This window comes from Gadus macrocephalus, chromosome 15 (assembly GCF_031168955.1).
Source record: "Gadus macrocephalus chromosome 15, ASM3116895v1".
In the NCBI taxonomy this organism is placed as follows: domain Eukaryota; kingdom Metazoa; phylum Chordata; class Actinopteri; order Gadiformes; family Gadidae; genus Gadus; species Gadus macrocephalus.
In genome coordinates this window covers 677,068-702,067 of record NC_082396.1, presented here as the reverse complement: position 1 = coordinate 702,067, position 25,000 = coordinate 677,068, and the positions used below count along the sequence as shown (strand labels likewise).

The 25,000-nt window shown below is 52.3% G+C and overlaps 1 protein-coding gene across 1 annotated transcript in view; it reads left to right on the top strand.

Annotated features, from left to right (window-relative positions):
• Window positions 1–23,633, top strand: part of ptpn20 (protein tyrosine phosphatase non-receptor type 20) — a 32,207-nt gene extending 8,574 nt beyond the window's left edge. The window contains exons 12-47 of the mRNA XM_060073806.1: window positions 1–23; window positions 118–256; window positions 635–787; window positions 1,229–1,414; window positions 2,153–2,315; window positions 2,660–2,948; window positions 3,164–3,237; window positions 3,319–3,396; window positions 3,515–3,622; window positions 3,740–3,856; window positions 4,165–4,373; window positions 4,743–4,844; window positions 5,142–5,235; window positions 5,690–5,775; window positions 6,329–6,494; window positions 7,971–8,173; window positions 8,905–9,003; window positions 9,466–10,070; window positions 10,283–10,988; window positions 11,237–11,407; window positions 12,316–12,490; window positions 13,344–13,554; window positions 13,736–13,773; window positions 14,164–14,250; window positions 15,426–15,484; window positions 15,918–16,079; window positions 16,664–16,901; window positions 17,763–17,866; window positions 18,057–18,139; window positions 18,791–18,927; window positions 19,092–19,240; window positions 19,767–19,857; window positions 21,464–21,798; window positions 22,418–22,633; window positions 22,877–22,939; window positions 23,033–23,633. The exon at window positions 1–23 is cut by the window's left edge and continues 113 nt beyond it. Of these exons, the coding sequence (XP_059929789.1) occupies window positions 1–23; window positions 118–256; window positions 635–787; window positions 1,229–1,414; window positions 2,153–2,315; window positions 2,660–2,948; window positions 3,164–3,237; window positions 3,319–3,396; window positions 3,515–3,622; window positions 3,740–3,856; window positions 4,165–4,373; window positions 4,743–4,844; window positions 5,142–5,235; window positions 5,690–5,775; window positions 6,329–6,494; window positions 7,971–8,173; window positions 8,905–9,003; window positions 9,466–10,070; window positions 10,283–10,988; window positions 11,237–11,407; window positions 12,316–12,490; window positions 13,344–13,554; window positions 13,736–13,773; window positions 14,164–14,250; window positions 15,426–15,484; window positions 15,918–16,079; window positions 16,664–16,901; window positions 17,763–17,866; window positions 18,057–18,139; window positions 18,791–18,927; window positions 19,092–19,240; window positions 19,767–19,857; window positions 21,464–21,798; window positions 22,418–22,633; window positions 22,877–22,939; window positions 23,033–23,143 (6,030 nt within the window). The 3' untranslated portion in view covers window positions 23,144–23,633. The remainder of the gene's footprint in view (window positions 24–117; window positions 257–634; window positions 788–1,228; window positions 1,415–2,152; window positions 2,316–2,659; window positions 2,949–3,163; window positions 3,238–3,318; window positions 3,397–3,514; window positions 3,623–3,739; window positions 3,857–4,164; window positions 4,374–4,742; window positions 4,845–5,141; window positions 5,236–5,689; window positions 5,776–6,328; window positions 6,495–7,970; window positions 8,174–8,904; window positions 9,004–9,465; window positions 10,071–10,282; window positions 10,989–11,236; window positions 11,408–12,315; window positions 12,491–13,343; window positions 13,555–13,735; window positions 13,774–14,163; window positions 14,251–15,425; window positions 15,485–15,917; window positions 16,080–16,663; window positions 16,902–17,762; window positions 17,867–18,056; window positions 18,140–18,790; window positions 18,928–19,091; window positions 19,241–19,766; window positions 19,858–21,463; window positions 21,799–22,417; window positions 22,634–22,876; window positions 22,940–23,032) is intronic.
• Window positions 23,634–25,000: the final 1,367 nt, after the last annotated feature.

Genomic DNA, 25,000 nt, shown 5'->3' with positions numbered 1-25,000 from the left:
GTGGACGATATCTCCTTCGTTTTGTAAGTACAATTATTTTATGATCTTGATTGTATTTTGATGCCTGTTAAAACCGATGAGGGTTTTTCAGTAGATGTGTTGTTTTTCTGCTCCAAGACACAGACTGACTCGTCACCAGTACTTCCTGCAGATGAGGAAGGACATCCTGGAAGACAGGCTGCACTGTAACGAGGAGACGGGCATGTTCCTGGCGGCTCTCGCCCTGCAGGCCGAGTTTGGGGATTACATGCCAGAGGTACCATTGCTAAACAAAACCCCTAACCCTAACCCTTATCATCAACCTATGCCTAACCTTTACCCTTACACATAAGCCTTACCCTAGCCGCAACACCTAGTCCAAACCCTAACCCTAAAAAACGGCATCAGCATGACATTGATTGTTATACTATTGTGTTATCATTATATATTTCAAGTGGGTGATTTTATCCAAAGCGTCTAACAATAACATCAATGCATTCATACTTAGCCTGAGTGACCTCAGAGAGAACCCCCAACCGCTGCCAAATAGTTTTAGACAGGAATATTATTGATTGAATAAAGTAGATGATTGTGCCATTGATATGATTATCACTCCGCCGCCTCTAAACCCGTCTGTTGTTGTTGTGTCTGGCAGCTGTACGGTAAGAGCTACTACCAACCAGAGCACTACGTCTCTAAGAGGATGCTGGAGACGATGGCTCTGCCCACGCTGAAGGAGGAGCTACCGCGGCTCCACGCTCGCCACGCCCAGATGCTGCACGAGGAGGCCGAGATCGAGTACCTCAAGGTACCAGGGCCGGCCGTCCCCGCGCTCACAAACACACACACGTACACCGTCTAGGTCTGGAGCGGCCTTGCTGAGGATGTTCATGACTGATTGATTGATTGATTGATACTTTATTCATCCCATAGGGAAATTGTAGGCATCCAGTGGCAGAATATACATGCATACACACGCAGATCTCACACACATAAAAGGAATCTAAAACACTCACAGCTACATACAACTAAAGGGTAAGGAGTACAGAGCATACGGAGTGTTTACTAGGCCTGATAAAGACAGATTCTATTGAGACATTGACCATGATGATAAGGCGATAAGATGATAAGCTGTGTGGTTGGCAGAATCAGGGACATCTTGTAAATTACGGAAGAATGGCTTGTCATTTAAATAAAGTTATCTGAAAGACCGCGCTGACTTAAGGATCCGTTTGTCCAACGCTCTCAGATCAGCCAGCAGCTGCCTGAGTACGGGGTGATGTTCTACCGGGTGGGCCGGGAGAAGAGGCCGGTGGTGGGAGAGCTGATGTTGGGCATCTGCGCCAAGGGGATCGTCCTCTACGAGACCAAGAACCACATCCGCACGGTCACCAGGCGATTCCTCTGGCGGGAGACGGACTCCATCTCCACAGGGGTACGGCTCGACGCGCTGGCCTCGCCCTCCCCCAGCTGACCACAGCCTCACGGCCGTCCGATGGGCCAGGCTCATGATTTAGAATTACGACCAAACTGCTGCTATTCATAAGACGTGTGTGGAAGCAACGATGCAAGAAATGTGTGTAGCGTTTTCCAAACTTAAAAATGAGGGTCACGGGCCGGAAATGGTTCTACTGCTTCACATCATGTTGTGCTCTGGGGGGGTTGGTCCATGGTTCTACTGCTTCACATCATGCTGTGCCCTGGGGGGGTTTGGTCCATGGTTCTACTGCTTCACATCATGCTGTGCCCTGGGGGGGTTGGTCCATGGTTCTACTGCTTCACATGTTGTGCTCTGGGGGGGTTGGTCCATGGTTCTACTGCTTCACATCATGCTGTGCCCTGGGGGGGTTGGTCCATGGTTCTACTGCTTCACATCATGTTGTGCCCTGGGGGGGTTTGGTCCATGGTTCTACTGCTTCACATCATGCTGTGCCCTGGGGGGGTTGGTCCATGGTTCTACTGCTTTACATGTTGTGCCCTGGGGGGGTTGGTCCATGGTTCTACTGCTTTACATGTTGTGCCCTGGGGGGGTTTGGTCCATGGTTCTACTGCTTTACATGTTGTGCCCTGGGGGGGTTTGGTCCATGGTTCTACTGCTTCACATCATGCTGTGCCCTGGGGGGTTGGTCCATGGTTCTACTGCTTTACATGCTGTGCCCTGGGGGGGTTTCAGCGGCGGAAGCTGACCCTAGAGTGTGGCGGACCCAGCGGGAAGAAGCACAGCTTTGTGACGGAGAGCTCCAAGATAGCCCAGTACCTGCTGAACCTCTGCTCCGCACAGCACAAGTTCCACAGCGAGATGGCGTCCAGACAGCTCAACCACAGCGCCGTGCAAGGTGGGTGGTTTAATGATTTAAACCACGCATCGACAGACCCCGCCGGATAGAAACCTTCTGTGAGGCTTTCTGCTGAGCCGACTCGAGGCTTCTGCTGTGTCTCCATCCAATTAGATCATTTTGTGCTAGCAGCGGTGTGGGCGGGCGCTCGGCTAGCCGTGTCTTCACGACGGCTAATGAAGTGTTAGCAAAAACACAACACAACGTCGTTACAGGCGACCTTCGATGTGTCCTCGCCTGTAACGACGACACATTGGAGGTCGATCCCTTCTCAGGAAAAGGGAAGAGGGGATCAGAAGGACGGGATAGTAACCTGACCTCCCTTCTCCCCGATCCCTGACCAGAGGAGAGCATGGAGAAGTACGCGGACGCGGTGTGCCGCCTGCGTAACAGCGAGCTGAAGCGCATCTCGTGCTCAGAGGGCATGCTGAACATGGTGGGGCTGGCGGCCGGCCAGCAGGACGCCCTGTCCAAGTCCTGCGACAACCTGACAGCCAAGCTGGAGGCCCGGCTGCGGCGGCAGAGGGAGCTGCGCAGGGAGATGAGCCGGGAGATGGTGATGTCCGGGAGCAACAAGGAGCTCTCGGAGGCCGAAGACCCCCGGGAGGCCCGGGAGAGACAGGGCTGCACCAGGTGACCCCCCCCCCCCCCCCCCCCCCACCACTACCAGCGCTGGGGGAGGTTCTGCTGCTCTATAGCGTTTGTTCAGTGTATTCTTGTCCTTGAATCTTTTCATGTTCGCAGAGCTAGTGTTTTCCTGGATGGATGCGAGTGACAATTGTAGCCTAGCATGTTTATAACCTTTCAGACGAATTGGTTTTTAAAGCAGAGTATTTTGTTTGTTGCAGCTCGGCAGATGTCTTTCCCAGATGGATGTCCAGTGTCTCTCTCCAGAAGCAGGACTCCTCTTCCTCCATACGATGTAAACCATCTGTTTTTCCAACTGTTGTGCCATCTCTCTACCCATCTGTCCGTTGATCTAACTCACCGCTCCTCTCCGCAGTCGACACTCCGCCCAGAACCCCACCAGAGAGAGAGATCATCTGCGTGACCATAAAGAAAGATCCCAAATTAGGCTTCGGTGAGCACGGAGCGACTGCCGTCGGCCGTTCGGTTCGACCTCCTGAATCACACAGAGAGCACACAGTGGGTTCCACACGGTGGGTTCCCTCCTCTGCTCACATCTAACCCCTCCCCAGGGTTCGTGATCGTGGGAGAGGACAACACCGGTCGACTGGACTTGGGGATCTTCATCGCCTCCATCGTTCCCGAGGGCCCAGCGGATAAGGACGGCAGAATCCGACCAGGTAGTTCAGCGACAACTGATCAGTCCGTTTTATACCAGCTGTTCATTGTTACCGGCTGCACAGCGTAACACGCGAGGAGGTATCATACGGTGACCCCGTGGTGTTTCGATTCTCCAGGGGGGCGTCTGATCTCTCTGAATAAGACCAGTCTGGAGGGGGTGACGTTCAGCGACGCCGCCGCCATCCTGCAGTCCAGCCCTGACGAGGTGGAGCTCATCGTGTCCCAGCCCAAACGTACGACCCACTCCTGATTCATGCTGCTGGCTCCTCGATCCATACGTACTGATTCATCCTGCGGGCTCCTAGATCCATACATACTGATTCAGAATCAGAAAACTTTATTGATCCCCGGGGGGAAATTGTTTCGTTCCAGGTGCTCCGTGCAGATAGAAATTACTAGCATAGAAGATAAGATTATAAAATAGAAAATTATAAATAAATTCATTACTGCCATGCAGTCGAGCGTCAATACAACCTGCGGTTGTGTTCTCTACTTTTTGGTTCTCATTCATCATTTCTCACGTGTTAATCCTGCTTCTCAGTATCCCTGAAGGACAGTAAGAGCTTCCTGACCCAGAGTAACCTGGGGCTGGCCCTGGAGAAAGGCTTCGGCTCCCAGACCACCCTGAACAGCACCGAGTTCAGACCGGCCATGGAGGAGCTGGAGGAGGCCCTGGCCCTGGCCAACATGGCCACCCCCAAGCTGGGCCGGCGGCTCCACGTCCCCGTGGTGCGCATACTGGACGCCCAGGTCAGAACCACGGCTCGGCCCGCTGACCCGCTCACCCTGTAGACCACACTCCTCTTAGAGACCCAGGTTTGACCTTCCCTCCATCCCCACCTTCTTCAACCCCAACCCTCCCTGTCTCTTTTTTCACCATCCTGTCCATCATGATGCACAAAGCCAGTAAGAATATACTTAAAAAGAAACTGATTGACAGAAGGTGAAGGTGGAAGAATCGGTCACACCGGGTAAACGGTAAAATGGATTGATTTATTAATGGGATTGAATGACCCTGATGTAACTATTCCTCAACGCCGGTCAGACCCAACAACAGTCGTGGCTGGCGTCACACCCTCCCTGTTGACGTTCCTCTCATCGTTCCCCGCTCTCTTTCAGGACCCCTGTTCCAGATCTCCCTCCATCTGCAGTCTCAAAATGGGGGAGCAGCTAATCGTGGAGCTAAAGAAGAACGATGGTAGCCTTGGCATAAGTGTGGCTGTGAGTTACTAACATACTAACATACTACATGATACTAACATGGGTGTGGTTATGATTTACATGTACAACTGTTCCTCAACTGTGATGAAGTACATCACTCTAACAAATCTAACAAACCTAACAATTCTAACAAAAGGTTCGATTAATATAGTTAATCTGTCTATTTGAGCATACCGTTAACAGGCTTAACTTCACATACGTCGTGCATACACGTCATTATGCCTGGAGAAAGTGACAGCAGCAAACAAGGATTCTTCGAAGGTCTGTCACATGACTGATGCCGTTGTCCAATCACAGGGCGGGATAAACACCAACGTGCGTTTTGGAGGGATCTACATCAAGACTCTGGTGTCGGGCGGCGCGGCAGAGCTGGACGCCAGAATCCAAATAGGTAAACAAACACTGACCTTTGGCCTCCTGATGACCCTCACCGACCTCTGTCCTCTCCTAAAGCGTCAGTGTAGCGGGGGTTCAAACTCTCAACGGGACTTTGGCCTCATTATCGGATGCTTTGGAAGCACACGCTCAATAATCGTATAGTTAAGCAAACCAGGAAGTATGATGTGATGGTGTTATCTGATCCATAAACGGAAACCTCATTGAAATTATAGAATTGACATTATATTTACTAGAATAAAACCTTTGTCTATGACATTGTCTACGTCTGCGTTATCTGTGCTTCAGTGAGCAGAAACTACACACGTTACACAGGGGTTGACCTGCACACACTGTGCTGCATGCATACACACCCTCAATACTGCTATTTATGAATGTGTGTGTGTGTGTGTGTGTGTGTGTGTGTGTGTGTGTGTGTGTGTGTGTGTGTGTGTGTGTGTGTGTGACAGGGGACAGACTGCTGGAGGTTGATGGTTTCAACCTGAGGGGCGTGACTCATCGACAGGCTGTGGAGTGCCTGAAGAGGACTGGAGAGGTACAACACACACACACACACACACACACACACACACACACACACACACACACACACACACACACACACACACACACACACAAGACAAAAGCATTGACGCATGGTGCACACGCACAAACACACGGTCTGTTATCTGTCTACATATGTTTTTATTTTAGCCCATGCTAAGGCGCTTTGGGTCAGGCCGCTGACGCACGCTGCCGATGCCTAAGCTGTCCTCCGCTCAGCTTAACCTCCTCACCCCCCGCTCCTCCCGCTGATTAACATCAACCACACTGTTACTCAGACGCTCCTCAGGCTCAGAGCTTCATTAACATGAAACCAGCGTGGAGAAACAGACTGCCGGGACAAAAACACCCAGAAATCAATAGTACCGCAGTGTACTGATGTGTGCATCATAGGACACTTACACATACCAGCATGGTGCTACACTGTGTGTGTGTGTGTGTGTGTGTGTGTGTGTGTGTGTGTGTGTGTGTGTGTGTGTGTGTGTGTGTGTGTGTGTGTGTGTGTGTGTGTGCGTGTGCGTGTGCGTGTGTGTATTCCCCTGTAGGTGGTGAGTCTGCTTTTGGAGAGAGAGCCCATGGTGGTTCTGGATACCAGGTCTGAATCGCCCTGCCCCCCCCTGGCCCACAGCCAATCACTGGCCATGAAGATCGACGTCCCCATGGAAACGACCTTGAGTGGCAAGCCCAAGGACTACAGCTTTGTAACCGATGGTAAGAGCTGTGCCCTGACACAGAAATCAAAGTGACACTCACTCTCAGTTAGACACACACACACACACACACACACCTACACACACACACACACACACAAACACACACACCCACACAGACACACACACCCACACAGACACACACACACACACACACACACACACACACACACACACACACACACACACATACACACAGACACACACACCCACACAGACACACACACACACACACACACACACACCTACACACACACACACACACACACACCTACACACACACACACACACACACACACACACACACACACACACACACACCTACACACACACACACACACCCACACACACACACACACACGCACACACACACACACACACACACACACACACACACAGACACACACACCCACACAGACACACACACACACACACACACACACACACACACACGCACACACATAAATAGGCAGCCAAACACAGACACACCCAAACACAAACCCGAAGACAACACATACACAAACCTGCTCCAAATCACAAGCAAAAACACTAACAACCCCCCGTGCACCCATAGCCATCCACAAACACACACATAGCGCACAAACAGAAGCACACACACACACACACACGCCGGAGGTGGTGTGAGTCATCTGACAGCTACATTGTGGTTGCTGTCAGGACGGTTGTGAGTCCTCAGAGCGGAGGAAGTGAAACCTCAGAGCGGAGGAAGTGAAACCTCTGCCGCCTCTGTTCTGGAGGATGTGCCATCACACCGTAGACCCTCATACGATATGATTCAGAGCGTCGACACTGTAGACCCTTATACAATATGATTCAGAGCGTCGACACCGTAGACCCTTATACGATATGATTCAGAGCGTCGACACTGTAGACCCTTATACGATATGATTCAGAGCGTCGACACTGTAGACCCTTATACGATATGATTCAGAGCGTCGACACTGTAGACCCTTATACGATATGATTCAGAGCGTCGACACCGTAGACCCTTATACGATATGATTCAGAGCGTCGACACTGTAGACCCTTATACGATATGATTCAGAGCGTCGACACTGTAGACCCTTATACGATATGATTCAGAGCGTCGACACCGTAGACCCTTATACGATATGATTCAGAGCGTCGACACTGTAGACCCTTATACGATATGATTCAGAGCGTCGACACTGTAGACCCTCATACGATATGATTCAGAGCGTCGCATCAATTATTCATTAGGAGTAGCAAATATGTGTTTGTTTTTTAGTTTTCTCCAGAACCTGCCCCTGTATGCATATTTAAATCGAATTATTGTCCAACTCGGGACGGCCCTCCATGTTCCCATCCAACGGCCAACCCATGAATAATGCAGACCTTCATTTGAATAGTTTTGCATATCGACACACGTGCCAAAACAATCCAGATTCAAATGGGACTGTTCAGCACACCCCCCTCTCCCCCCCCCCCCGCTCAGAGAACAGCCACGAGGTGGTCCTGAAGAAGAGCCCGTGCGGCCTGGGCTTCAGCTTCTTCATCACCCAGCCGCCGGGCGGAGTCAGCCTGGTGCGCGTCAAGAGGCTGTTCCCGGGGCAACCGGCCCACGACAGCGGCCTGCTGAGGGAGGGGGACGTCCTGCTGGCCGTCAACGGGGACCGCGTCAGGGGCCTCTCGTACCAGGTGAGCCCCCCCCCCCCCCCACCACCCCTGACTGGGAGGGGGAGTCAGACTTCAGACACTGTCCTGACCACGCCCGACTAGGAGGTAGAGTTAAGGGGTGAATATGGTCCACATCGACGCAACGCAACGACCCCGCGGACGCTGGGACGCAGTCGTGAACCTGTTTTGGTTCGGCGTCTGGTTTGAGTGAGCGGACCAATCACAGCCCTCGCTGCTGCGTCGCCTCGATGCAAGGTCACAATCTTTGGGAGGCGCACGTCCGGCCCTTGCGGTGGACGCATGGAGGGTCCGCAAGGACGTAAGGGGTCCATAACCCCCTCCGGCTGCGTGGAAGTGGGGCCATAATCAGCCCTCAAGTCTTAAGATACGGGGACCACATCCAAGGGAATGGATTAGCTTGTTTTTTCAAATAGGCGTCTCTTCTTGTTGGTCCTCTGTTCTTTGTCCTTCGTTGGATGTTGTTGTTGCTTTTAATGGGTTCTACCGTGTTTTGGAGTTTGGGGAAAACGCTGTTTAAAATATGAAATAAATCTGTTATTTTTGTATTATTATTGTTATTTACAAAGGAGAGCAAGACACAAAAGCAAAGACAAACGATGAGACAGCAGTAGTCTCATACCTATACTCCACCCCACTACATAAGTGCACAAACCTAATCACACACACACACAAATACAAATACACACAGTGTGTCTGATGGTTGTTTGCCCCCGGTGCCGTCTCGGGGCCAGAGGGTTTTGTTCCTGCTCCGCGGAGCTCCTTCAGACGTCCAGCTGCTCATCTGTAGACCGACCGCAGGGGAGCTCACCGAGATGGACGATAACACACTGGTAAGCACACGCACACCACACTATTAGGACTGCACACACACACACACGCACGCACACACGCACGCACGCACGCACGCACGCACGCACGCACGCACGCACGCACGCACACACGCACACACGCACGCACGCACGCACACACGCACACACACACAAATACTGTAGTGATGTAGCTAAAACACCATACTCTGTTGACAACACGTGAACGATGTGATAATGCTAATTATAACAGGATCTTTTTTTGCTTGACAACATGTATGTTCAGATAGAGCTTATGTCTGAGATAAACTGAGTCTGAACCTCAACGTGAACTTCAAGCTCAGAGCACACGGCAATAAACATGAACACCATGCACAAAGTCCCAGGACCCTCTTCCAGCTCCGACCCTTACTCACCCACCTCCACCCCCCTCTCCCCCCCCCTGTCTCCCCCTTCCCCCCCCTGTCTCCCCCCCCGTCCCCCCAGAGCCCCCGGCCGGGCCGGGAGGTCCGCTCCAAGTCCCTGGACCTGCGGCTGGGGGAGGACAACTACAGCCAGCTCCTGCGCTTCCAGTTCGAGCACGGGCTGGGCCCGCGGCCCGGGGGCCCCCCCCAGGGCCCCCCCCAGGGCCCCCAGGAGTCGGTGTCGGCCGCCGACCTGACGGGCACCAAGACCCCCGACCCGCCCCCCTCCGGGGAGTCGGCCCCCCAGCAGAGCCAGGACAGCCTGGACAGCCTGCAGAGCCTGGTCAGCGACCCCTGCCCCGAGCCCCCCGCCGCCACGCCCCCCCCCTCCCCGCCGCACCCCGCCGCCGCCCCGCAGCCCGCCTCCCCGCCCACGCCCCCCTCCCCCGTCTCCCCCCCCTCCCCGGCCTCCCCCGCCTCGCCCAGCGCCCCCACCGCCCGCCGCTTCCCCCTGCCCCCGCCCGGCCCGCTGTGGGACGGCCGGCCGAGGACGGAGGCGGCGGGGGGAGGGGCGAAGGAGCACGGGGGGGACGGGGCGCCGGAGGGGCGGGGCCGGGCCCCCCGGCCGGGGGCGGAGCTTCTGGAGAGGGGCGGCGCCCGGAAGGCTCCCAAGCCCATGTACACCAGGTGAGACAGGCACACGCACGCACACACACACACACACACACACACACACACACACACACACACACACACACACACACACACACACACACACACACACACACGTGCACACACAAACACACGCACACTGGCACACTCGTACCTCTCTACTCAAACACATGAGTTAAAGAGACGTTGAGTCTGATGAATGAATGAATTCATGCGTTGATCCTCAGCGGAATCCGGGAGGATGCGGACGGAGGCATGACCTACTGCATGATGGGTAACGGGCTGACCATCCTGGCGGACGAAGAGTACCTCACCATCAGCTCCACGGTCGACCCCGCCCGCGACCCCGCCCGCGGCCACGCCCCGCTGGCCGCCCAGACCCCCAGCCCCCCCCCTCTGATCCCCCACACGCCCGCGGCCAACGCTAACTCCAGCGCCCCCCCCAGCCACCTGGCGACCGTGTTCAGCCGCTACAGCCTCCACCACCCGGCGCACCACCTCCCCCCCCCCAGCACCACCCCGGGGGTCCCGGCCGCTCCACCGGCCCCCGCCGGCATCCTGACCAGCAGCTCCCAGGGGCACCCCTCCCCCCAGGGCCGCTCGGCCCCGCAGCCCAAGGCCCCCCAGTACCCCCAGAGGGACCCCCACCCCAACGCCGCTCTGAGGGGCGGCTGCCGGTCCCTGGGGGCCCCGGCCCACCCCCCGGCCCAGCCGCCGCCGCCGCCAACACCCCCAAAGACCCTGCTGCCCCCCCCGGCGCCCATCACCACCCAGGTGCTGCCCACGGCGCGGTCCCCCGTGCTGCTCAGCCCTGACGTGCTGGTCAGCCTCATGCCCAAGGAGGTGTCCCCCGAGTGGAGCATCAAGCAGTACAACGACTACACCTTCGCAGACTACGGAGAGAACGACGAAGAGGACGATGACCCTCGAGAGGTGAGGGTCGGAGGGGTTCTGCTGTTTGAGGCCCGGCCCAAAGGACGCCTCCTCCAGCCACGTAGCCTTCAGGTCCTCCTGCTTGTTGAGCGTTCACGGGACGGGGTTCTGTTAATGTTGTTATCGGAAGCCGCTTTGGGTTCCAGCGTTGACGTAATAACAGGGACGTTGCATCTGGATCGTTGCGGTTTCCGTGTTTCCTCGCAGGGTGATCCGTTGAGCCGTGGTTTGTCGTTCTGTTTTCGAAGGGGCTGAACAAGGAGTTTGAGCTGTCGGTGGAGCTGACTAAGTCCAGGAACGGGAGCTTTGGGTTCACCATCGCCCGCAGCAAGCTGGACAACAGCTACTACGTCCAGGACATCCTGGACAACCCGGCCCGGGCCGACGGGCGCCTCCGGTCTGGGGACCGGCTCGTCACGGTACACACACGCACGCACGCACGCACGCACACGCACGCACGCACGCACGCACGCACGCACGCACGCGCGCACGCACACGCACACACACACACATACATATACACACCAACTGACACACACACACACACATACACACAAACAATCACACACACACACACACACACACACACACATACATACATACATGCATACATACATACATACATACATACATACATACATACTGTGGCAACCCGCCACGTTGAGCGCACCAACTCCTCCCAAACAGGACACCATTTCGTCGGATAAAGCCACAAAAAGGCATGTTTAATTTACAGAACATAAAAGTCTCTCAAAACACAAATAACTTAAACCTCGGGAGGAATCAACGGTCCCCTTCTTCGTGGGTGGAAACCCGTCACCCACGAGGACCGGTCTCTCCTTGCAGGAGCTCCAGGGCTGGGAGAGCCCTGAATGAGTGGAGAAGCGGGCTATTTAAGCCCTGCTTCTCCACTTGTTCTTCAGGTGCTCTCAATATCCTTAATTGGCCTGGGCCGGGTTGCCACAATACATACATACATACATACATACATACATATACTCACAAACCGACACACACACACACACACACACACAATACACACAAACATACACACACACACACACACATACATATACACACAAACAGACACACATAGACACTTATGCACTCACACACACATTGGCAAAGAAAGATACATACACAACGACACACTCGCACACAATCACACAGGCAGACATACACAAACATACACACACACACACACACACTCACACAGTCAGAACCATCACCGGGCAGGCAGACACACACACACATCTATACATGCAGACACACACATCTATACATGCGTCCCTAATGGGAACACGCTTTGGGCCTCTCTGTCCCGCAGGTCAACGGCCACGATGTGACCCGCGTGGCGGACGAGCTCGCTATGACCATCCTGCGGTCGTCTCCGCGCCACCTGAGCATGACCCTGGGGAGGGCCGTGAGCAACCTGGTGGCCCCCCCGTCCTGCGACAGCCTGCCGGACATCGTCCTGCACAAGACCCCCTCGGGGCAGCTGGGTGAGGGGCCGTCTGACGGCCGGCCTGCGAGGGGCGCACCGCCGCCCCCTCCCTGCCGCTCCGACCACAGCGTGGTCCGACGCCTGACCGTCAAGGGCCCACGACGCTGTCCAATCAGGGGCCCGTCTCTGCCTTGTTACCGTTAAAACATTCACGCGCCGTGAATCCAACATTAATCTGCAGAAGAATGTTTACATTTGTACTGATTGAGTCGATATAAACGGCTAACGTCATGTTGGGGACGACCATATTCTCCTTAGACTGCAATAAGTTGTTAGATAATGACTGAAGTAACTCGGATACATGATACCTTCTATATAATAATAATAATAACTTGGATTTATGTCGCGCCTCTCATAGTACCCACGGTCTCTAAGAGCCACAAAGGGGAGGGACTTGGTGAAAAGGGAATCTTTTGAGGTGTTTTTTGAACGTGGGCAGGGATGATGAACACACCGGCGTCTTCCAGCGTGTGACACATGCTGCCTTATACACACCGTTCTGGTGTCGTCCCCAGTCTGTGATACATGCTGCCTTATACACACCGTTCCGGTGTCGTCCCCAGTCTGTGACACATGGTGCCTTATACACACCGTTCCGGTGTCGTCCCCAGTCTATGACACATGGTGCCTTATACACACCGTTCCGGTATCGTCCCCAGTCTATGATACATGCTGCCTTATACACACCGTTCCGGTGTCGTCCCCAGTCTGTGACACATGGTGCCTTATACACACCGTTCCGGTGTCGTCCCCAGTCTATGATACATCGTGCCTTATACACACCGTTCCGGTGTCGTCCCCAGTCTGTGATACATGATGCCTTATACACACCGTTCCGGTGTCGTCCCCAGGCATCAAGCTGACCGGGGGCATTGGCAGCCGATGGCAGGGGATCTACTGCCTGGAGGTGGTGCCCGGCTCGCCCGCCAGCGAGGAGGGCAGCGTCCAGCCCAACGACAAGATCGTCTACATCTGCGGCCGCTGCACCCTGGGGATGAGCCTGGAGGACGCCGTCAAGGCCTGCGAGATCGCACCGCGCAAGGTCAAGCTCAAGGTCATCAGGTGGGAGGCGCTGAAGGCTTTGAGTGGACGGACGGATGAATGGACGGATGGGTGGATGGGTGGAGGAATGGGTGGAGGAATGGGTGGATGGTCGAGGGAAAGAGAGAGAAATAAAAGAATGGATGAATGGACATACGTAGATTTTAATAACTGTATCGTCTGTGTCCCTTCAAAACCTCAGAGAAGACCATCCAGTGACTCCCAAGGCAAAGTGGAACGGTGAGAATCAGCTTGTTGGCGGAATAGCTGCTTCAGTGGTTTATGATTTATTCAATCGCTTGGTGTTATGTTTGCTGCTTAGAGAGTTTGGTTCTCAATCAACACGGCAATGTTGTTATTATCAAATGTTTTGTAGAACTTTTATTATCCATTCGCAACTTTCATTACGTTTTGTCAATTTTCAATTCATTCAATACACCTGCAGAAATATAAATATTCCATATTCACTATCCATTTCATTCAATAAGCCTGCAGAAAGATATATAGTACATATTTCACTATCCATTTCATTCAATAAGCCTGCAGAAAGATATATATTACATTTCAATATCCATTTCATTCAAGAAGCCTGCAGAAAGAGCCCTTTTGAACTGGTCTACTCTTTCTCAGGCCTTTTTGATTGGAAGAAAGACAGGAAGTTCTTTGCTCGTTTTGAGGACCCAAACTCTCCAGAGAAAGAAGCTTCCACTGTAGAAAGTGAGTCATTTTTTTCCTCTGCCTGCATTTCTCACAGACTGCTACACTTTCTAGGTTCCTTTATTTTTATTTTTGCTTGCTTGCTTTCTGTGTGAGAACAGAAAGTGCTATTTGTGTAGTGTGAGCTTGTGTGCGTGTCAGTGTGTGTGTGTGTGTGTGTGTGCTCATGTATGATCCGAGTACTGACAGACAGAACCCAGCCTCTCATTGTAGGATTAATAATTAGCGAGCCTGTTGCCCTCCACTGGTGTATTGAACTGCAGCATATGGGTAACATAGAGACGCCAACACACACACACACACACACACACACACACACACACACACACACACACACACACACACACACACACACACACACACACACACACATACACACACACATAAACACACACACACACACATACACACAAACACATAAACACACGCTCACAAACACACACACACGTACATGCTATCACACAGCCACACAAACACACACACACACGCCTGACCTATACACACACATGGCCGCACATACAGACACACACATACACACACACTTGTTTCCATAAACACACACACACCTTCCCCATATAAACACACATACCAGCTTCACACACACACACGCACACACACACACACACACACACACACACACACACACACACACACACACACACACACACACACACACACACAGCTACACACACTCTCTGAAGCAGAGACAGACGAGCGTCGGTCCATGCATGGGACCAGCGGGCCGGTTGCCTAGCGACGCGGAGGCTAGCTGAGCTGCTAGGAGGGCAACAGCGCGCGGGGAGAGCCTGCGGAGAGTAGCCTTGTCCGCCTGTCATAGCAGAAGCCCACCCATCAACACCTCTCCCCCAGCATGGCTCGACAGAAGGGGGGTCCATGTGAGTTGGATTTATGTGTGAACGAGGAGCAGGAGGGGCGGGGCGGGGGGGGGGGGGGGGGGGGGGGTTTGGCGCTTACATATTTAGACGTGGGACTCTTGAGCAGTGGGACGTTTGGGAAATTTGAACAGTTCTCGAGGAAGCTCGAGTTGTTGTGAGCGAGCTCCGACTAAACCGTGTCTATCGGTGTGTTTGATCACCGGATCCAAAGTGTTCCGATTAACCGATTCTCTCTCTTCTATTTCCGTGTGTTTGTGTGTTTTTTTTATTTTTCTGCAGCCGATTGTAAAACCGCGGGGAAGTTCACCTCGCGCCTCTCTCTCCCCTCAGACCGCGATGTAAGTCTACAAACACAGCATGTGCAAAACAGACTTCTGACATGCACTAAAACCGGTGTCCGGATGTGGAGTTTATTGAGACTTTTAGGAGATTATTGAACAACAGTGATAGTCATACGCTGTAACCTGAGTCTACTGTGTGTCAATCAACGCATTGCCCTGTCCCACTGCTGGGGGTCTGCCTGTGTGCGTGTGTGTGTGCGTATGTGTGTGTATGTGTGTGTGTGTTAGTGTGTGCGTGCGTGTGTGTGCGTGTGACTGTGTTAGTGTGTGCTTGCACACAAGAGAGACAGAGAGAGAGATAGATGGAAAAAGATGTCCTATCCACCATCATGAATCATGAATGTAAACCAGGCCTGACCCTCCATTCGTCCACCTCTCCCTGTCGTTGTTCGGGTTAACCTCACGTCGCCGTGTGATTGGTCGGCTCCAGAGTTGCATCATGCAGCTGGACTTCACCAAGCCCGAGAACAGCGGGCTGGGCTTCGCTCTGATTGGTGGAGCCAACGGCAGCGTGCTGCGGGTGAAGGAGATCTGCACTGGGGGTCTGGCGGAGCAGGACGGGCGACTGCGGGTGGGGGACATCCTGTTGGAGGTACCAAGAGACCCCGGCCCCCAATTCATTACTCCTCGTCCTCCTCTTCCTCCACCTCTTCTCCTCCTCTTCCTCCTCCTATTCCTCCTCCTCCTCTTCCTCATCTTTCTTCTCTTCTTCTTCTGATCCTGTGGTTGTTCATTACTGAAAGACCTGGTTGTTATAGTTTGCGTGTGTGTGTGTGTGTGTGTGTGCGTGCGTGTGTGTACGTGCGTGCGTGTGTGTGCTCGTGCGTGCGTGCTTGTGCGTGCGTGTGCGTGCGTGTGTGTACGTGCGTGCGTGTGTGCTCGTGCGTGCTTGTGCGTGCGTGCGTGCGCGTGTGTTCGTGCGTGCGCGTGTGTTCGTGCGTGCGTGCGCGTGTGTTCGTGCGCGTGTGTTCGTGCGTGCGTGCGCGTGTGTTCGTGCGTGCGTGCGCGTGTGTTCGTGCGTGCGTGCGCGTGTGTTCGTGCGTGCGTGCGCGTGTGTTCGTTCGTGCGTGCGTGCGCGTGTGTTCGTGCGTGCGTGCGCGTGTGTTCGTGCGTGCGTGCGCGTGTGTTCGTGCGTGCGTGCGCGTGTGTTCGTGCGTGCGTGCGCGTGTGTTCCAGGTGAACGGCGTCATCGTCTCGGGGCTGAGCCACGGGAAGGTGGTGGACATCCTGCGGCGGGCGGAGGGCGTGGTCCAGCTCACCATCTGCCGCGACTTCCTGTCGGCGGCGCACCCCAGAGCCCCGCCCCCGGCGGCCGGCAGGACCCTCAGCCTCGGCCCCGTGTGGACCGACCCCGCCCCGGACCCCTGCGGCTCCCCGGAGGCCGCGCCCGGCAAGCCCGTGGAGCATCCTCCCGGTAACGGCTCCGACAGCACCCCCCCCCCAGCCCGCTGTAGTCTGAAGACCCCCACATGCTTTCCGACATGGCTTCATAAACAGGGTATATATAAACTGGTTGCGTACAGCGTAGATGTATGTGCAGTATCTACATCGGGGCCCTGGGGAGGGGTCTGACCCTCTTCTGTTTTTCGATGTGTGGTCATGTGACCAGAACGTAAAGGGGACAGACTCGACCGGGAACCGGACCATCGGGAATGTACGTTGCATCCGCTGACCTAACACATGTCCGTCGGCGAAAAAAAGCGCTACGTTGTGCAGCGGTTTATATTTCCCTCCTGCATGAGTTAACAGCGGGGGCAGAATGACCTCACATCACCCCCTTGAGGACTTTGTGATTAGCTCAAAACAAAGTCCGACGGCAGAGCGTCATCGGTCGGTGCGCCCCTCGTTGTGAGTGTGGGGTTAATGTTGCAGCATTGTTTTCACATAAGGCCGTGCCGGGACTCTGCTGGTCATGGAAGAGCATGAGTGGAGGAACGGCTCTCATTCACACATGACCCCTGTGCCATTAAAGGACTGGCACAGACCTGGACGTGTGATAGGGCCTATTGAAACATTATGAATTAATATTAGATGACGTTATTGTGTCAATCCGGACCAGCTCGTTCCAACCAGGTGGGGATTTGCTTCCAGTGGTCCTCCTCTACTGATGATAGATGAATTTGTCTAAATATAATCTTTATTAATCAACTATTTTGGTCATTGTAGATTTCAACAATGAGGGCTTGTGTATTGGTTAAAGGCAGCATAACAAACCCATTCTTTCTGGTTTAGGTTAACACACTAACACACTATATACTGTATTCTGTTGATCCAGAAGCAGTAGCCAACCCAACCGTAGAGGTGGGTGTTTTTGCCGCCGCTAACCCATATCCTATACATCGGCTGGCTGTTGTAAGAGATGAGAACGCCATCGACCAGGTAAACTACCAACGCACGCACGCGTTGCACACACGCGCACGACATAACATGAATTCATAAACACGAATGCGGTGTTTTGATAACCTTGTACTGGGTGTCATACTTCTGTGAAATGATTCCTGTCCTTCTTCAAATGTGAATGTGGAGCCGTTGCTCTCTGACCCCCTGAGTGCCTCCGTGTGTCCTGTAGGAGAGCTGTAACAGCAGCCCGTCCCACCCGGCCTGCTGCCCGTCCCTCAGCGTCTCTGACATGCTGCACGGAGCCTCCGACAGGTACTGGCTGACCGGCACGCACCCCAGTCGCCCTGATACCGATGTCGCCCTGTGTACGTCTCCCCTCACCCCTCCAACCCTCACGGCGGTATCACTACTGTCTCATCCCTGGGTTTCCATTTTTTAAAACTTGGCTTCGGAGGCCGAACCTCTTGCGAGTTGATGGAAGAGTCTTGGAACAATTTGTAAAGTTGAATGTGGAAAAATACGCAAGTGGAAGAGAAGGGGTGAAACAGTATGTGAGTAGACTACACCACCGATATGTACTTTTGATATCAAGTGTAGCCTACTTAACTTCCGTTTGTGTTTACCTTTTGCGTCAGTTGTCACTAACTGACCACATGGCGGCAGCAGAGAGCACTGCAGGAAAAAGCTGTGGTGGCTCCGGCTGCTTCTGTGTTAAAGCAACGGGAGTAGTTCCACACTTAGCAAGTGATGAGTTCATCCGCCGGCATTATCCTGAACTATAAAGCGCACAGAGAAGCATTCGCCCCTTGTCTATTTTAGGTGGAAAAGTCGCTGGGAAAGGAAGCTGAGCCATGATTCCCCTAACAACAGCAGGCTGGTCTGACCCTCATCCCCTCCCCCCTCCCTCCCTCCCTCCTTCCCTCCCGCCTCCCCCCTCCCTCCCTCCCCCCATCCCTCCCCCAGGAAACAATTTGTGACCACGCTATTGGAGCAGCACCCTAAGTGCATCAGAATCAACCAATCGGATGGCTGGAGCAGTGACGAAGAAGACGAGGATGCCGTGCAACTCAACCGACAGGAAATGACATCAGTCCCTACAGGTAGGGCCTAGCTACAACCAATCCTGAGCTTAAGAACCCCTGTTCTGGCTTAGTAAATCACCAGCCGGCCCAACATCGCCCTGTTGGAGCCGTCCATGTGTTCTGACCGTAGATTTCCTCTATTTGTGTTTTTTCTTCCTCCACTCGTCGTTGTTTGACCTCAGGGCCACCCATAGTGTCGGAGGGGGAGCTGGCCAGTCTAGCGCTGATCACCCCGTCCAAGAGCAGCCGGTACTACGGCTCCCGGGTCAAAGCCCTGATCCAGATCCTGCAGAACCAGCTGGACCAGGAGGAGCTGGTGAAGGAGTTCATGGTGTGTTCCCCGCTCGGAGTTACCCGCAGCACGATGACAGATACGTACTGAACGGTTCTTTACACGCAGTCGAAGCTCACCGTGTTGGTGATAGGCCTCTGAGAGAGCAAGTGTGATATGCCACTGTAACGTGTGTGTGTGTGTGTGTGTGTGTGTGTGTGTGTGTTAGGCTCTGGCCCACACATTGATAAACAAACACACACACACACACACACACACACACAGATGCACAGAAAAGCTTCTGTTTGCATTTTGTGTAAACAGCAGCAGTAAATGTTTTGCACAAACTGAAATAAACAGCCACACACACACACACGCACACACACACACGGACACACACCCCAACCAGACTTAACACATTCCCTGGTTGACTAGCGTCTTTCCACACGTTTACGGTCTTAGCTGTAATTTCACACAACGCCGGCCACACCGCGCGCCGACTGTGGGCCCATTCTGGGCTGGTTAAGGAGGCTGGGGTTTGCTAAACGGTGTGGATTTCACACAGTAGCTTTCTTGTCTGTTCCAGGCTCTGGAGCATCTGAAGCCCTCCGACAACTGTCTGGTGGGCAAGGCCCCCGAGAACCGAGACAAGAACCGATACAGAGACATTCTGCCCTGTAAGTCGCTCATTGAGTGGGATTATCCTACCTGCCGCTGCGTTCGGTTCAGGGATGAGATACTAGTACCTTCTTTTGGCAAAGTCAGATCAACATCATGTTAACCGTTGGTTGTTTTTATGCATCGGGGCGAACCGGTGTGCATCTTTTTCTTTTTCTTTTTTATGTGAATGTGAGTGTTTTTTATTGCTGAACTGGAGCTCGTAAAAAGGTGGATAGTCACAGACCTGGCATTTACTGACAGCCTGTTTGCGAACTCTTTCCCGAGCAGCCGGTTCAAGCCAGCTCTGACTTTTAGCGGGCGAAGGATATTTGCCGAGAGCTCCTCAGTAATATCCTCACTTTGAATAACCATCTGCCATAATGTTAATCATCTGCACGGTATAATTACCCTATACTTTGTATGATTGCACAATGATATGTATGTAATTACCCCGAGGTTATCAATCTAATGAAGGCAGAGCCCTAGACGATAGATTGCAGGTTGCAGGGCGGTTTTGTGTTAAGGGCCTGATGGTGTCAGAGGGGTAGACACGTAGGGAAATCGTTTAGGCCGGAGTTAAGATAACACCGGGCATACTCACTGTCTTCTGCAAGACATGCAAGAACATAAGACAGAGTTTAATGCTGAGAACACTGATTCATCATAATAGTAGTAACCCCAACACTTTCATGAGAACCCAGGGCAATGTACGTGTAGGAGACACAGAACAATCTCTATAAAATTAAATATAAAAATAAGAATAATACAAAGAAAGAAATTTAGGATGGAATGTAACCTCCATGGGAATACTGGTGTCCAGAAATAAACGATCAAAACCATGTACAGAACAAATTCCCATCCAAGCAATGTTATTTTTACCTTTATAATTGTGCCGGTAATGCAGGGAGAAGTGTTCGGTTTTTAGACAGATAGGGACAACAGAGAACCACAACAACCATCTATCCAATCGTAAAAAGGGTGTGTCTCTCCGGAGGTCATAAAGCATGATTATGTCTGTTTGGTGGTCACGGATGGCAGTCCTTCCTCCTAAACGGTTTATATTGCGAGTGGCTTGTTTTTTTTCCTTCTTGGTTGTCCTTCAGAGCAGGAGGAAGGAAGGCCACCCTTGAAAAAACATTCCTACGTTTGCTCAGTCTCTCCCAGCCTCTTTCCTCCCGCTCTCTTCTCCTTTACTGCTTTCCTTTAGTTGGTTTGGCCTTCCTGTGCTCTTTGGAGCGTTTTCTACCTTTTGCGGTGACAGTTGGAGTGTGTTTCAAACTTCTACACGTGTGTAAAAATAGCATCAAAACAATGAGTTCAAAATGGGGCTTCCAGTAAGTTATTGAGTCATTAAGTCATTACGTTGATGATGCATACGATAAGATAAGATGTTGTTTATTTTTCCTGGACAGGAAACGTCAGAGTCACAACAGAAAGTACTGTTACTACAACAACGACTCTAAAACAAGAATATGAAAAAATCTAAAAACAAAATGTCGATATCCACAGAATGAATAGCGGAAATATAAAACCCAAACTGTGAACACTGATTGACAGGCCTTGACCCTGAGTCAAACATCCCAACACACCTGCTCATTCCCTCTCCGTTTCCTCCCGCTTCAGACGACAAGACACGCGTGGCTCTGGGCGAGGCCCGGGACTACATCAACGCCAGCTACGTCCGCATGGCGGTGGGCCCGGAGGAGTTCCAGTACATCTCCTGCCAGGGCCCGCTGCCCGCCACCGCCCGCGCCTTCTGGCAGATGGTCTGGGAGAACAAGTCCGACGTGGTGGCCATGATGACGCAGGAGGTGGAGCGGGGACGCATCAAGTGCCACAAGTACTGGCCCGAGACGCCGAGCCAGGCGCTGGAGGAAGGCCGCTTCCAGCTGCATCTGGTCAACCAGCAGAGCCTCGACTACTTCCACATCAAGGTCATACGCATGGAGGAGACACAGGTGGGTCTCAGGGTGCCCTGTGGGGTATTGAGGGGAATCCAGCAATCGGATTGGGGAGAAATGGAATATAGTTATTCATCAATATGTTTTAATCTGTGTATAGTCCCATGGAATTATTTCCATTATTTTAGAATGAGCCCCTTTATGTCTACACAGTGAGAGGAGCCCTCTCCATGGAGGCGGCCATGTTGTTGGTGTTTCTACAGGAGCCCAGAACGGACAATGGGCTCTAGAAATTACAAAAAACTATAAAAACGAAGAAACCTATTTCTCTGTGGCCCCTGGCCTATCATATACTTATGTGGGACCCTGCAGTTCTTCTGAACCATCGACTGAAAGGGCTCTTGGTACCGAGAACCTCGGGGTTCGGACGTGATGTTTAGGCTTGTGTTCACACGGGGAAAAGCGTCCTCGTGCTGGATGAGTTTGCGTTCGCCTTTAACCGTGTACACGCAGACAGATCTCCCCCTCCAGCGACGCGATCGGTCTAGAGGCATACAAAGGGAGCCTTTGAGCTGGTCCGCTGTCTAACTTGAGTCTCTTAATCTGAAGTCTGGTCTGTGAGTCTCCTCCCCGCCCTGCTCACGCCCGACCTCGCCCTCTCGCCCTCTCCTGGCAGACCGGGGCGACACACGTTGTCCGCCACCTGAAGTTCACCCACTGGCCGGACCACGGCGTGCCGCACAGCTCGGAGCAGCTGGTGCGCTTCATCCGGTACCTGCGGGCCGTGCACCGCAGCGGGCCGCTCACCGTGCACTGCAGCGCGGGCATCGGACGCACGGGCGTGCTCATCTGCACCGACGTCATCCTCAGCCTCATCGAGAACGACCTGCCGGTGAGTGGAGCCCGGGGGGGTGACGTGTGTCGTAAGGTGGAGATGGAGATGGTGGTGGTGATGGTGATGATGACGATGATGGTTGAGATGGTGCTGGTGATGGTGGTGATAAAGATGATGATGATGATGATGGTGGTGATAATGATGTTGGTGATGATGAAGGTGATGTTGTTGTCTTTATTTGTACATGTGTGTACACTCAGTATTCTCACCTCCAGTCCTAATTGTCCTCCGTGTTCACAGATTAATGTGGGGGACATTGTGAGGGAGATGAGGCTTCAGCGGTACGGGATGATACAGACAAAGGTCAGTGGCGACCGAGGTTCAAGGTTCAGAGGTCAACATCTAAACAAAGCCAATCAACATCCCTCTGACACATGTACCCTCTGTCGTCCCCAGGAACAGTACCTCTTCTGCTACAAGGTCTGGCTGGATGTTTTGCAGGGAATCCTGCGTCTTCATGGTAACCAATGGCAACCAGACGCTCCTCTAGAGATCCAAATGGTCTGAACCGCTCCACTTTGGGCTCCGTGAAGGACAGACTCTGTGAGACAATGTACATTTCTTTCCTAACAGGTGTCGTTAGATACACTGAAACCATTTGCCTGCGAGGGTTAAGTTAACTTTGTTGATCGCTGTTCTGTTTTGATATCTTTGCGCTAAGGCCTGTTTTTATAGGAATATTATCAGGAGGGACAGAGGCAGGAAGAGGAAGATGAATGGACGGCTTTCATTTCATTTCTTTCTTGTTGTTTGGCGTTGCCCCATTCCAGTACACCCTCCTACCACCATATTGACACGTTCGGATAGGGCAAGCTTCTCACCGTCGACCATTTGCCTTCAGTGTGAAGCGTTTTTTTTTTAATGTTCGTAGCACAAGAATCTTTTTGATCTTTCATCGTCACTGTTCATGTTGGGATACGCGTTTGTTTTTTAACAACATCCACAGCTGTGTTCCTTGAAGCAAAACAGTTGTGTTAGGCACACTAGTTAGTTACAAGCACATGTTCCACGCAGCACATTAGTACGTACATAAGTTAACACAAATTAGCACAAGGGGTAAGTACTTCATACCAACGTTTATTTGTAAGTGCATTTCAGAGCTAGATGTCCGGGCGCGGGGTGGAAGGCCTTGTTTGTTTTGCTGTAGATCTCCATCCGAAGAGGAAAAGATTTAAGTGCCTTGGGATGACTCACTGCTCTGGTTCCATGTTGACCCCCGAGAGGTCATAGGTCACCATGTGATGTAGAACTCGGCTAAGGAGTGAGAGGTTGATCTCGGAGCACGCCTCAGTGCTGGGAGGGGACGCCTGCTCGTTCTGTACTGCTTTCCCATTGTTAGAGGTTTTAAGTTTTATTTTTCAGTCAACAGGGATAGAGGTCTTGTACCGTGCATCCCCTTTAACGAGTTGTTTGTCCTATTTTGTACAGTGTAGGATAGGATCATTGCTGAAAATAGTAGTATAATCTATTCATCAGACGTCAGAACAGAGGAAGAATAATATATTGTATAGGTGGACCCCTCTGTTATTTTCAGAAGTAGGAGTTCTAATGCAACTCTAACTATGTTTAAAAAAAACGCTTTTATTGATTATAATACTTTATATATTATAATGATTACTTTTACGTAATAAAAGTATTATTCATAGTATTATAATTAATAATAGTAAATAATTCAAAATAGCATCTTGTATCGTCTCGATACCCCGTGTGAACTTTAATCCCTATTTAAATGAAGAAGAAACGGTTCACAGACGTCTCATTGCTGCTTTGGACGAATGGGGCTCACGCAGAAGGAATGAGAGCTGCATAATATTTACTGACAATGCACCGATAAGGGACTACAGCCGCTGACTTTTACTTTCAGCCTTTGAATGTAATTGCTGCTTCTATCTTTTGCATGCAGTTTTCTTAAAAGTACAAAAACTCACATAGTCCTCCTGGGGGCCGTTCCTGACGACGGGCGACGTCATCAGAACCGTAACGAGCTGTGGAATGTAAACAGCGAGAGCTCCTCGGCGATGGGAGTTCTCTGAATGTCACTCACCTTACCAAGCACATCTCCCAACACAAGTAATGGTTCCTTCTTCTTGTCTGAATCACGGTAGAAAGAGTTATGATGGTATGTATAAACATACACAGCACTCCACTCTTGTTCGCCAAGCGTTTGGTCTCACAACCTTCAGCCTCTGTACTGTTTATGTCACTTTTTCTTTTTTAAACTTCATACGGTAAGTTGTGTGAGGGTTTTTTCCCGTGCAGAGAAAAGCCATCTTTATTTCTTCAGCCGGCAATCAACTGCTGGCCTGTCAGGTTGTGTGCGTTCTCCTTCGTGAGATCTCAGCCAAGGATGTGCTTTAATCTCTA